Source organism: Sus scrofa, chromosome 11, assembly GCF_000003025.6.
Source record: "Sus scrofa isolate TJ Tabasco breed Duroc chromosome 11, Sscrofa11.1, whole genome shotgun sequence".
NCBI classification, from domain to species: domain Eukaryota; kingdom Metazoa; phylum Chordata; class Mammalia; order Artiodactyla; family Suidae; genus Sus; species Sus scrofa.
The window spans coordinates 69960375-69974959 of record NC_010453.5 but is presented as its reverse complement, the minus strand read 5'-3'; the positions used below and the strand labels follow the sequence as shown (position 1 = coordinate 69974959).

The window sequence follows — 14585 nt, the reverse complement described above, 5'->3', positions numbered from 1 at the left end:
TATTTATTTGAAAAAAACATTTAATTCTTTTTTTTTTTTTTTTTTTTTGTCTTTTTAAGGCCGCACTCGCAGCATATGGAGGTTCCCAGGCTAGGGGTTGAATGGGAGCTGTTGCTGCTGGCCGACACCACAGCAACGCCAGATTCGAGCAGAGTCTACCACCTACACTACAGGTCACGGCAAGGCCGGATCCTTAACCCACTGAGCAAGGCCAGGGGTCGAACCCTCAACATCATGGTTCCAAGTCGGAGTCATTTCCCCTGCACCACGACGGGAACTCCTCATTCTTCTTGAGTTGTAAGCAGCACATGCTTAGGAGAAAAGTTCTGAATGGGATGTATGAGGAAGGGGTTAAAGATTGTTTATTTTAGGACTGAATTCTGAGATGATGTGCTAGAACTTCCGAATCTACTAGGTGAATGTGAAATGAGGAGCCTGCCAATTCAGCCCCTGGAAAGTAGTGTTTACTGTAGTTGCCTTCGCAGAAATCCCACGTAGTATAATTTTGATGTCTCAAGTTCACCAGACCAGCCTTCCCTGCTCTTCCCCAGGATAGAAGCCGTGGTAGCATGCAGTGACTAGAGCAGAACCAACAGTCCATTTGGGAATTCATTTCTAGGGTTTAGGTCTCTTTAGCAGAGAAAACCGCCTGGGGAGCTTTGTGAAAATACAGAGTACGAAGTAACTCTGTGGATTTGCATTTGTAGGCAGGGCCAAGATAGCCAGATGGTTAGAAATCAAGGATATAAAACTTTAGTTTCACATTAAAATCCCCAAAGATGTGTTATGGATGGGAACATAGATTTGCATGGCTTTTTAAGAGATGTCTTGAATCTTCAAAGACTAAGCTTTTAGCTGCTAGAGCGCCACCTGGGGGTGATTTGAGCGTCTTTGTCCCTTGAAGCTTGTTTCCCTAGAATTGTCTAAAACGCATCAGGTGATTAGAGCCTCTTTGTCATTCTCCCAAAGAAACAAATTGTCCACGAGTTCTGGGAACTGCAGGGCCGGCATCTCCCTTTTGTTTATTCAGTGACTCACGTGTTTTTAAGCCTAGCGATTGAATTGGCAAGTGCACTCTGTGCTCCAGGACATCTGGGGACAGGCGCTTTGGCACTTCCTAAATCCTTGCCTGGCCTTCACGTTCCAGGTAGATGGATGTTCTTACCATTAGGGAGCCCTTAGCATCCTTAAAAAACATAATAATCGGAATATAGTTGACTCACAAAGTTGTATTAATTCCAGGCCTACAGCAAAGTAAATCAGTTCTGTGTGTATATTCACATACACACACACATATAAATGTATATCCATTCCATTTCAGACTCTTTTTCCATATAAGTTATTACACAGTATTGAATAAATTTCCCGGTGATGTATAGTAGATATCACCTCACTCCAGGCAGAATGGCCATCATCAAAAAGTCTACAAACAATAAATGCTGGAGAGGGTGGGGAGAAAAGGGAATCCCCCTACACTGTTGGTGGGAATGCAAGTTGGTGCAGCCACTGTGGAGGACAGTGTGGAAGTTCCTAAAAAAAAAAAACTAAATATAGAACTACGATATGATCCAGCAGTCCTACTCCTCGGCATATATTTGGAAAAACCATAATTGGCATCCTTTGACCATCCCAAAAGGATGGAAGCCTTAAGAGTGAAAAAAAAAAAAAAAAAAAGGCTCTTTTCCAGCCATAAAACTTGGCCAAGCCATAGGCAGTAAATGTAAACACATTTTTAGCTCCTAACCTGTCTGAGGCACTTTTTATTTGTAATTGCTGATCTCATAGATTGAGTGTTATGATCCTCATGAGAAGAAGAGGAAATTGCTCCTTGCTATACATTTGTTAATTGGCGAAATCACCAACTGAAATACTATAATATTGGCCTCAAATTGGGGGTGTCACTCACCATCCTGCCATCTGACCTCTTGCAGATAACTTCCCACACTATTGTCCTAATTCCTGAAGAAAAGGGAGCAGAGTCAGCGCTTGAGTAGCTCTTGCCTTGGGTTCAAGGGTTTCCGGGTTAGAGCTGGTCACTGAATTTTCTGTGTCCTGGTACTTTGCCTTCGCAATGCTCTTTTTGAAATACATTCACATACCCCTCATTGCCTGATTCTGGCTCAGAGGCTAGTCTCCTGGTCCTTGTCCCTTATCCATATCGTCAGAGTAGTGATAGGTATAGATAAGGAAGTAAACCTGGAGAAAATATGTAATTAAAGAAACCATTCAATTATAACAAGGTAAGATGACGATTTAAAACATTTTTAAATGAAATAGTGTGTTTAAATTTCCTACGATGTTTGAAAAACTATTTAATTTTACCACCTTGGTACATGATGGATTCAGTTCTTTTTTTTTTTTGCCTTTTCTAGGGCCACTCCCGAGGTATATGGAGGTTCCCAGGCTAGGGGTCTAATCAAAGCTGTAGCCGCTGGCCTATGCCAGAGTCACAGCAATGCAGGATCCGAGCCGCGTCTGCCACCTACACCATAGCTCACAGCAACGCCGGATCCTTAACCCACTGAGCAAGGCAGGGATCGAACCCGCAGCCTCATGGTTCCTAGTTGGATTTGTTGACCACTGTGTCACGATGGGAACTCCTGGATTCAGTTCTTTATGGCTTTGCCTGTCTAGCCATTCAGGGGAGAATGGGAAAATGGAAAAATCATATTAAAGTACTGTCCATTTAATAGTAAGGACAAATCTATCTCCTAATTTCTTAGAAACAGTTCCAGATTTACTTTTTATAAGAAGATCTGTGATGTCAATATTTTTTCCTGCCGCAGATTAGTCGTCTTGTATTCTAGTCCCTCTAAAAGTCCAGGCAGAGCAATTAAAAGTTTCCAAAATCAGGAGTTCTCGTTGTGGTCCTGAGGGTTAAGGACCTGATGGTGTCTCTGTGAAGATGCAGGTTAGATACTGGCCTCCCTCAGTGGGTTACAGATCTGGTGTGGTGCTGAGCTGCGATGTAGGTCGCAGATGCAGCTCAGATCCCGCATTTCTGTGGCTGTGGCGTAGGCCTGCAGCTGTAGCTCCGATTAGACCCCTAGCCTGAGGACTTCCATCTGCCGCGAGTATGGCCCAAAAAGAAAAAAAACAGTTTTCCAAAATCAGTAAGTAGCCTCATCCCTGCCAATTCCAGGGCGGGATGCTTCATGTTCCAAAGCATCCAGCGAGAGAATTAGCCAGAAGATTCTCTGGGATGAATCTGAAAGGGAGGTTAACAGCCAGAACATGTTTATCGTCAGTACGTGGCAATGTTTAAAAGCAGGGCTTTTAGCAAGAAAATGAACCTTGTTTTCAGGCCTGCCAAGAGTGAGACAAGCCATGACACGAGGTAGCAAAGACCACGTTCACTGTTCTCCCAGTGCAGAGATTGTGTGTGTGTGATTCTCTCCATGGGTTTAACTAGACGTGTGTTCTTCTATTTATGGCTTCCTCTTAGAACATACACTAAACATAGAAAAGAAACCTTCTCCATGCAATAAGCAACAAAACCCTCTTAAAATAGTGTTGTCTGTTGCATAGGGGATTGTTATTCTGTGACTTCCTTCTTTGCATCCCTGAGAATGTGCTCAGGGATGCAAAGTTCAGAAACACATTGTAGCTTGGCCTCTGAGAATATCTTTTACAACAACTGGATCATATTTGGCCATGGAGAAGTCAGCATCCTGCTTAACTTCAGTTCTAGGGGAAAAACACGTGAGAAAAATGGAAGCAAAATTGTCATAAATTCCCACTGAAAGTCTTATTTTGTGCAAATCTTACAATTAAATTAATAACCTCTTTTGTAAGTTAGTGGGCTTTTTTTTTTAAACCTTTTGTTCTTTCTTACAAATGAGGGACAACCATGCTCACCATCCATCCACCACTCACAGTGATGGGATGCTTCTTCTCACACTCCTGTAACATCATGAGTCTATAGGTAGCTCTTAAAACATCCTCTTGTTCTACAGTAGTCATTACTTTTCCACTTTTTTTTTTTTTTTTTTTTTTTGGCGGACCGGTGGCATATGGGAAAAAAAAGTGAGAAAAATAAAATTGTTGTCATACATTCTCATTGAAAGTGTTACTTTGCAAAAATCTTGCAACTGAATTAAGTTGCAGGGATCAGATCTGAGCCACAATTACAACCTGTGGCAACACTGGATTCTTTAACCCCCTGTGCCAGGCCAGGGGTCAAACCTTCATCCTGGTGCTGCAGAGACATTCCTGATCCCATGGTGTCACAGCAGCAACTCCTTGTCATTGCTTTTCTATGTCCTCTCTCTGTCTAGGCACTAAAGGCCCTAGAAATCTCTTCTTCGTTGCCTCCATCTCTAGCAAGTTAGGTGGGAAAGAATAGACCTGACAAAAATAATTATTTTGAATGAATGAACAGACAAGTGAAATCAAGTGGCCCTACTAAGAATACGGGAAAGACGGTTTCTAAAAAAAGAGGCTAAATAACAATAAGCACAGTTATTTCAGAAGCGACAGTGATGACAAAAGGCCAACCCTAAGTGCATGGCCCCCGGAAGTTGGCTATCAGCAGAGAAAGATGTTGTTCTGAGTAATGAAGGGTCTGATGGTGGAGCCTTGAGCTGTGGCACTGGGCGTTGTGGGGCGGTGACAACAAGACTCAGAGGGGTGCATGGTTTCTCTCCAGTCACTGACCATTTCCTTTATATGAAAGTGGGATTCGGCCATTCTGGGAATGGGTTTTCAAATAGCTGAAAAGTTTCATATCTTACAGATGAGGAAACTGAAGGTCCAACAGTGAACGTGGGAAGTTCCTGTTGTGGCTCAGTAGTAACGGACCTAACTAGGATCCATGAGGACACAGGTTCCATCCCTGGCCTCGCTCAGTGGGTTAAGGATCCAGTGTTGCTGTGAGCTGTGGTGTAGGTCACCAAGTGGCTTGGGTCCCGAGTTGCTGTGGCTCTGGTGTAGGCCGGCGGCCACAGCTCTGATTGGACCCCTAGCCTGGGAACCTCCATATGCTGCACGGTCAGCCCTAGAAAGATAAGAAGAAACAGTGAGAGTGAATTGTGTGAAATCCTTCAGTCGGTGAATCACTGACCTGAGGGCATAATCCTTGTCTATCAGTACACAGCTCAGTGCTCTGGGCCCTAGGAGTAATGAGTCTAAAACCATAAAACTCTAAAGTACTGGAGCATTGTTTGGGGCTCTTGCAAAGGATTTCTGCAACCAGCTCAAAGCACATTTTCTTAGCTCTCAAACTCCTACATAATGTTATTTGTAAATATGATATTTTGTTAATAATAATAATAATAATAAAAGAACATATGCCAAGCAGAAAATGAAAGCCTTTTAAAAAACAACCACTCTGAGGGATTCCAGCACTCACTCTGACACGTGGAACTACGATAGCCAGAAATCTAAAATATTGAATATCCATGCCAATTTTTAGATATCACACTAAAAAATTGCATAAAAACAACAGGATCCAATTATTGATGAATTCCTTCTATAATTACTTTACAAATAAATGTAAACAAATAGATAAATACCTTTGCCATAGATTTAAATAATGTTTGTTGGGAAGAAGGACACATTCATTTACTTAAAAAATAATTATTAACCATCTACTATGTATTAGTCAGGGTTCTTCGGAGAAAGAGAACCAATAGGGAGTATATGTAGAAAGAGATTTCTTTAAGGAGTTGGCTCCTGAGATTGTGGGGAGCAGCAAGATCAAAATCTTCAGAGCAGGGCAGCAAGCTGCAATTTCCAGCAGGACTCGATATTGAAATCCTGAGTTCAAAGGCAGTCTAGAGGCAGAATTCCCTCCTCTTGGGACACGCGTCTCTCTCTCTCTCTCTTTTATTTTAGGGCCTTACCCATGGCACATGGAGGTTCCCAGGCTAGGGGTCAAATTGGAGCTGTAGCTGCCAGCTTACACCACAGCCCCAGCAACAGCAGATCTGAGCCACATCTATGACCTACACCACAGCTCACGGCAATGCCAGATCCAGATCTTTAACCCACTGAGCAAGGCCAGGGGTCGAACCTGCATCCTCATGGTTGCTAGTCAGATTCGTTTCGCTGAGCCACAGCAGGAACTCCAGGAGACTTCTGTCTTAAGGCCTTCAACTAATAGCCTGAAGCTCCCCATATTACAGAGGGTTATTGGCTTTACTCAAAGTTTACTGATTTCAATGTGAATTACATCCAAAACATGTAATACCTTCACAGCAACATCTGGATGTTTGGCCCAGATGTTGGACCATACATCTGGACACCACAGTCTATCCGGGTTCACAAATAAATTTAGCCATCACTGGTTATGTCTCGGGAGCTGTATGAAATTGGAAGTTATAATGGGCAACAGACATCCAGTGAACAGTTGACCACACAAACAAGAGCGATACAAGTGTCAGAAATGAAAAGTGTGTCTACTTAGAGAAGTTACAGTAAGGAAACCTAACTCAGTCTGGGGGACTTAGGGTGGCTTCCCTGAGAAAGTGGTATTGAGGCTGAAGCCTGATGGCTAAACAATGAGGCTAATCAGGGAAAGACGGGAGCAGAGATCCCCCAGCAGAGGAGAAGGTTCTGCTATAGATGCAGTGCCCAGAGGCCTGGGAGAAGGCTAGCATGGTTGATGCTGGGTCCTTCAGGGCTTGCAGTTCATGTTAAAGACTTTTCTCTGATGGACGTGATGTAGGACGGTGATGATGAAAAGTTGCTTTACGTGCTCTGAGGGAAATGAATGGGAGAGGCTGCGCGAGGCTGCGGGATGACCAGTTGGGAGGCTGGAGAGTGGTGCAGGTAGAGGTGGAGCTGGAGAGAGGTGAATGACCCCAAAAGGTATTTTGGAGGGTGTTTAGGGGACATGAGATTAGCTATGAGGGTTGAAGGAGAAGTAGGCATCAAGGCGATTCCAAGATCTCAAGCTTGCTTAACACTTTGGATGCTGGCGCTCTGGTGCTATATGGGATGAGAGGGAATGTTGGCAAAGGGTCAGAGTTCAGTGTGGATTGGATAGAGCTGCAGGTGCCTGTGGTGTAGCCAAGAGGAGAGATCTAACGGGCAGTTGGATGTGTAGCTGGGACTCCAAAATGACATTTGGAATGAGAATTGAAGCTATGAGAGTGGACTTAATTGCATAGGGAGAGAGCATCAGGAAAGCCAAGGACCAAGCTCAGAGCCACTCAGTACCAGAGGTGAATTATAGGAGGAGGAGGTGGAAAGGGGGAATGATCGGAGAACTATGGACACAACTGGGATCTTCAAAGGCAGCAGTGGTGCATCTCTCTGAGCCTTCCTTCCATGGCCACGACGTGCTCTAACCAGAACCGGAAGAGGATTTCCTCATGGAAGAACTCATGGGATTGGGTTAGGTTTGCCTAGACAATCCAGGATGTTCTCTCCAACTCAAGAGTTTGAGCCTTATTCATGCCTTTTTGCCATGTAAGATAATACATTCACCGCTTCTGAAAGTTGGAATGCGGACATCTTTAGGGGACTGTGGGATGCTACTGACAGGTCGCAGAAGATGAAAACTAAGGCGTTCCCATCGTGGCTCAATGGAAATGAATCTGACTAGCATCCATGAGGACGCAGGTTTGATCCCTGGCCTCACTCAGTGGGTTGCGGATCTGGGATTGCCATGAGCTGTGGTGTAGGTCACAGACTCAGCTCAGATCCCGCGTTGCTATGGCTGTGGTGTAGGTTGGCAGCTACAGCTCCTATTCGACCCCTAGCCTGGGAACCTCTGTATGCTGTGGGTGTGGCCCTGAAAAGACAAAAACAAAACAAAAAAAACCTGAAAATTTTCCAACTGGATGTTGTCTGTGGATACAAACAAGAGTGATTTCCTTAGATTAGAGATCCTGAAAACAGGCTGAAAATTAAATTAAGGAGATTACAAGTAGATACTTTTTCAAGAAATATAACTGCGAAGAAGACATACAATTCTTGAGTCCCTCTTAAGCCTACATGCGTATCTGTTAAGACCGGGACAATGGCTGTCTCTGTTGAGGGTACGGTTGGTTGGAGCAAGAATTCCATCCCCCTAATTTCTGAGAGCCTCTTGTTCTATTCCGAGTATCTGAGGGAACAAGAACAAGGAAGTGATGGACATTAACAAACAAAAATAAAATCTAGAAGGTTCTTGTTAACTGAGAAAACGAAACAAAGATAAAAACCAGTATATGGTCTGAAACTCTTGACATTCATTTCAGTTTTTAAAAAGGGTGTTTATCATGTGGTTTTAGATACACGAGTTCCAGGCCAGTTAATCATCTAATAAATGTGTCTCTGAGAAGCATTTGCTAATAGCTTGATGTTGGCAAAATGAATGTGTTTCAAATCTGCTGCTTCTGAAGCCAAAAGATTTCAAAATCCTATCTGTGCTGGTGACGGGTTAGGTTTCAAATGGCAAATCAGTGGGGATATGAAAGAAAGAAAAAAACACGAATGGCCTCAAAAGGAAAAGAAATACTTTAGAATTTATAAATTAATGAAAATGGTCATAATAGTTAACAATTACTGAGTGATTAACTTACTGCCAGGGCTGTTCTGAAAGTTGTACAGTAGCTCATTTAATTAGTAGGACTTCCCTCTCCCCTCCCCACCACTAAGCAGCTGCAGTCGCTGTCCCCATTTTTGAAATGTGGAAACTGAGGCAGTCCACCCTAGGGCTAGGCTTTCAACCTAAGCAGGCTACACACTTCTAACTCCCAATGACACTAGGTAATTTACATCTCACACTTATGCCCGCCACCTGCCTGTCTCAAGTACTTTACAGACGTAGCATTTCCCCCACAGCCCCGTGAACGAAGTATTTTCCCACCGTCTTGCAGATGAGGAAACTGAGGCACAAACTGGTGACCTCACACAGGGAATCGGGGCTGAGCCAGCCAGCTGGGTCCAGAGTCCCACATCCAAACAGCGGAAAGGTGATGTTTTTTGAAACTTTTTCATGTAGACTGTTTTTCTCAAACACCCACTGCTGTTGTCTTTTTATTTATTTATTTTTACTTTTTAGGGCTGCACCCGCAGCATATGGAGGTTCCCAGGCTAGGGATCCAATTGGAGCTGTAGCTGCCGGCCTACGCCACAGCCACAGCCACACAGGATCGGAGCTGCGTCTGTGACCTACACCACAGCACGGCAACACTGCATCCTTAACCCACTGAGCAAGGCCAGGGATGGAACCCGTGACCTCATGGATACTAGTCAGATTCCTTAACCACTGAGCCACGGCGGGAACTCCCTATTGTCTTTTTAAAGTGTTGGAAATGAAAGAAAAAATTCTTCAGTTTGAGGGGTTAGTAAACGTGTTCCTTCTGGCTCCACCTTACCTGCTTCAGGTATGAGTCCAGGTCCAGGTCATCCTTCAAGATTCTTTCAGCTGCACAATTCTGTGAACAAAGCGCTTTCAGGATCAGGTACCCAAATCCCTTCTATTCTTTTGGCCGTCGTTTATTGCTGAGTTTTCACAGGCGGGGGTTGACGTTACATTTCGTCATTGTGATGACTCACAAGCGTTTGCAGTGAGCGTGGACGGAGGGCTTGCAGCTGCCAGGCGCTGTGATGAGTAGGCCGGCTTGGTTGATTTGACTTAATCCTCACCCGGATGAGGAAACTGAGCTCAGAAACGTGTAGAACTTGTGCAAGTCACATGACCAGGAAGTGGCAGAGCTCGGGACCAAACCCCGGAAGCTTTTCTCCGGGACTCTGAGGCCCAGTCCCCTCTCCGCTTTTTCTGATGTGTGGGGATGAAATCAGAAACATCACGTTTGTGTAGACAGAAGCGAAGATGGAGCATTTAGCCCACACCTGAGAAGGTGAACGGAGGGGAGATTAGTGATGTGTGTGCCTAAAACCCTATCTTTCTTGCACAGCTAAGCGGCGGTTTCCATAGTTAGTGCCTTTCCCTTGGGTTTTGTCTGTTGGGGCCAAAAGACCAGCTTAAATTGTGACAATTATTTAAACCTCCTCTGAGATGTGTTGACTAATTAGCTTGTTTGCTGCTAACAAAGAGCAGAATCTGAAGGAATAAACGTGGAGGTTTGTTTTGACTGAGACAGAACCAGACCGTGTATCACTAGGTGATGGGGTGTGTGTGTGTGTGTGTGTGTCTAGGAGATTGTGTGTGTTGTAAGACTGTTATGTAAAATTGTGTATGTCTGTGTAGGAGATTGTGTGTGTGTGTTGCTTGGTGACCTCAAGCAACTGAGAAGTCAGAGGTCATGGAGACTTAGGCATCAGACTCTAGAGAAAGCACATTATCACATACAGGGAAGGAAGCAGCCAGTTGACTCTAAGATGACATTAAGGAAACGAAAAGTGACCCTGCAAGTCTGGCTCACTTTGGCCAAAAGAGGAGGGGACTGAGACGGTCCTAAGGTGGGTCTGCATTTGGGAGACGCCTAGAAACATCGAGAGAGTGGGAGACGCCTAGAAACATCGAGAGAGTGGGAGATGCCTGTGGTGCAGTCATGGGTTTCTAGGGCTCGTGAAATCATCCAGCCTAGGCTTTGGCCCCTACCCATGCGTGTGAATTGTCTCAACATCAGCTGTGTGGGGCCCATTTTAAGGTCAGCCCAGAATGCGATTCCACAGTCAGCGTTCCAGCGATTACCTGTGCTCACTACCAAGAAAGACGTTACATGTCTAAATCCTTCTACATCAGCTTTATCTCCAGTTTGTCCTCCAGAAAGATGGAAAAGGGTTATATCACTTTCCACCTAAAAAAACCTCAATATTTTAACAACCTGGTGCTGTCACTGGGTCACTCCATAATCTCTCTTTTTCCATTTTGATCCCTTTGGTTCCTTCATCTCACCTGATTTATCCGGTTTTCTCTCGAAACTGCACATCTGACAACACAGAAGAAGGCCACGTGTCATTTACGAGGCTTACATCACTTTGGTGCCATACAGGAAATGTCTTTCTTTTTTTGTCTTTTTAGGGCTGCACTCGCGGCATATGGAGGTTCCCAGGCTAGGGGTCGAATCGGAGCTGTAGCCATTGGCCTACGCCACAGCCATAGCAATGCCAGATCCAGGCTGTGTCTGCGACCTACACCGCAGCTCACAGCAGCGCCAGATCTTTAACCCACTGAGCAAGGCCAGGGATTGAACCTTCGTCCTCACGGATGTTAGATTCGTTTCCGCTGCGCCACCTCGGGAACTCCCCGTGTGGGAAATGATCCTCATCATTTACTGTTGCTGCGAAGTGGAGCAGCAGCATTGGTACCCACTGTAGGAGAAGGATTCGTGATTAATAAGGAATCCCCGGACGAGTTAACATCCCTCGCAAACCTACAGAAAAATTCCTTCTTTTGCTTATCCGGGTCTTGGTCTTTAAGGACAAGAACCATAGTGGTAATGATAGTCTTGGGAGTTCTTGTTGTGGCTCAGCAGGTTAAGGACCCAACTTTGTCTCTGTGAGGATGCGGGTTTGAGCCCTGGCCTCACTCAGTGGGTTAAGGATCTGGCGTTACCACAGGCTGGGGTGTAGGTCACAGAGGCAGCTCGGATCTGTCGTTGCTGTGCCTGTGGTGCATGCCTGCTGCTGCTGCTCTGATTTCAGCCCCTAGCTGGTGAACTTCAATATGTCGCAGGTGCAGAGATACAAGAACAATAACAGTAACAATAATATTCTTATAGCGCCACGGTGTGGATGCATCGGGTATCATTTGAGAATGTTCACTATGTCCTTAATGGCATGAATACCATTCACGAGTCAGGATTCTTAAATCTGTGTCCGTGTATAGCAGCTATAAATGAGGAGTGATTACATTATTCATTTTATTTTATTTTATTTTATTATTTTTTTTTTGTCTTTTTTTTTTGTTGCTGTTGCTGTTGTTGTTGTTGTTGTTGTTGTTGTTGCTATTTCTTGGGCCGCTCCCGTGGCATATGGAGGTTCCCAGGCTAGGGGTCCAATCGGAGCTGTAGCCACCGGCCTACGCCAGAGCCACAGCAATGCGGGATCCAAGCCGCGTCTGCAACCTACACCACAGCTCACGGCAACGCCGGATCGTTAACCCGCTGAGCAAGGGCAGGGACCAAACCCGCAACCTCATGGTTCCTAGTCGGATTCGTTAACCACTGTGCCACGACGGGAACTCCTACATTATTCATTTTAAGCAACACTTCCAACTGTTGAAATTGTCTAACCCTTTTCTCTGTTGTCCGCAGAAATGTAACCTGGAATAGTTTAGCGATCCCAGATACCCACTGCTCACCAGAGCTGGAAGAAGGCTACCAATGCCCCCCAGGATTTAAATGCATGGATCTCGAAGATCTGGGACTTAGCAGGCAAGAGCTGGGCTACAGTGGCTTTAATGAGATAGGTCTGTCTTACTGGTAAAACACATTTTCAGTTTCTCTTTTACAATGTTTATGAAATGGAGAGAATGGTTGTATAATGGATATTTTATGTTCAGACTGGCTAGAGAATTGAAGAAACACAACTGCAGATTTTAACTGTGTGCCTGCATAGTGATATAGTCTGTAAATATATTCTGTAACGTATGGTCTGCGTCTGCTTATATTCAGGGATGTCTGTAGAGTTAATCTCATTTTAGACTGTTTTGGGTCTTAATTACAGCATTTAAAGGTAGTTGTTGAGCAAGGTTCAAGGGTTGTTGACTCAAAGAACCCTTTGAGTTAATAAGACTTGGTTTCCTTCTACAGGTAGCTCTATCCTTATAGGCAAGGTAAGTCTTACAGAATTGGAATACTAGATGTTGATGAATGCCTGAGAGCCAAAGTAATTCTGGAACAGAAGACAGCTAATGAAATAATGAATATGCATTAGCCATATGATAGAGGTGTGGGAACTGCTTGTATGTGAATATGAGGTGCTCAGATGTGCCCACTTATCTGTGGCGTGTTGTATTAAGTCCTGGAATGTGCCATCTCCACACAGTAATGAAAGAACTTGGCACCTGCCATTTAGTTGACATCATTGCATTTGTTATAATTCCATGCAAGTTGTGCATACCTCATTATTGAAGCAAAAAACCCATGGAATTCCAAACAATTATTTTAGACTCTGAGAATTCATCTTTGTCAGTTCAGCAGCCATAACAAAATACCGGAGACTCAGTGGCATAAACAGCATAAATTGACTTCTCTCCAGTATGGAGGCTGCAAGTCTGAGGTCAGCGTGGTATGGGCGTGGTTGGATCTTGCAGCGTGCAAGCCCCTGTTCCTGGCTTTCAGATGGCTGTCCTCTCTCTGTGCCTTTTGGTGATAGGGTGTGGAGGAGAGGAAAGAAAGCTCTCTGGGTCTCTTCTAAGGGTGCTAATCCCATCATGAGAACCCCACCCTCCTGATCTAAACCAAATCCCATCCTAAAGGCCCCACCTCCTAATACTATCAAGATGGTGTGGGGGGAAGGGCTTACATAGTAACAGCAGGGGGTGAGGGCGTGGGTGCAGAGCAGAATTGTGGGAGTCATTTGGAAAAAGAAAAAAAAAAAAAGCATTTTTTTTTTCTTAAAGTTTCAAGGCCCAGGTACTTTTAAGAGAGTCTGAGACCCTTTTACCCACTTTCATTGTATAATGAGATGGTGGCTGGGCTCTTCTGGAAGCCAGATCTACAGATTCTTAATCTGTCTCTGGGCGTGGTTTCCCTTCTCAATGGGCCGGCTGTGCAATGGGGATTTCATTGCCAGGGAAGCCAGACTCAGCCCCTGTCAACCCTGAAGGGCACCTGCTTCAAAGCCAGCCTGTCAGTCTTCACATATGAGAAAAAGTGGCTGGTAAACCCTGTTCCCACCCTGGCCTTCCGTCCCAGCAGCTCGTACATGGTGTTATGCAGGATGATGTTTCGCATTCTGGGACTAGTGTTTAATTTCAGAAAGAATGTGTGAAGACCTTGCTTTGATTGAGGAATCTGTGCCAGATATATGAGCTACTAAACCAGAAGCCTTGGGATTGAATATGATACTGACCTTGGGCTGACAAAAAACACAAATAGGAGTTCCTGTCGTGGCTCAGCGGAAACAAATCTGACTAGTATCCATGAGGACGCAGGTTCCATCCCTGGCCTTGCTCAGTGGGTTAAGGATCCTGCGTTGCTGTAGTGTAGGTTGCAGATGGGGCTCGGATCCTGCGTTGCTGTGGCTGTGACGTAGGCTGGCAGCTACAGCTGCCATTCGACCCCTAGCCTAGGAACCTCCATATGCCAAAGGTGTGGCCCCCCCCCCCAAAAAAAAGACAAAAAAAAAAAAAAACCCACACAAATAGTTGGTATATTTATTTATTTACTTATTTATTGGCCATGCCCATAACATGTGGAAGTTCCAGGGCCAGGGATCAAACTCGTGCCACTGCAGTGAACAGAGCCACAGCATTGCCAATGGCAGATCCTTAACCACCTGAGCCCCTAGGAAACTCCAGTTGGTATTTTTAAGGAGTGAATTTTGCAAATAACATCCCTAAATTTGTATTCTTATCGTTTGGCATGCCCTCAGAGTAAATTTGCAGCATTTTAGTTAGAGGGGCATTCTTCTGTCTGCTTTGGCCAATGATACATTTTCCTGGTTCACACAAATTTGGAAGCCAAAGAAGTGAGCATTTCAGTTTGCTGTACTCTCTTATACTTCTCTGGCTTTGGAAC

The 14585-nt window shown here is 44.7% G+C and overlaps 1 protein-coding gene across 4 annotated transcripts in view; it reads left to right on the top strand.

Annotated features, from left to right (window-relative positions):
• Positions 1 to 14585, top strand: part of NALCN (sodium leak channel, non-selective) — a 312666-nt gene that overhangs the window by 48061 nt on the left and 250020 nt on the right. For 3 of the 4 annotated variants that reach the window (XM_021065878.1, XM_021065879.1, XM_021065880.1), the window contains exon 7: positions 12156 to 12310. In XM_021065878.1, coding sequence (XP_020921537.1) covers positions 12156 to 12310 — 155 coding nt within the window. The remainder of the gene's footprint in view (positions 1 to 12155; positions 12311 to 14585) is intronic. The other variant, XM_021065881.1, reaches the window with a different exon arrangement.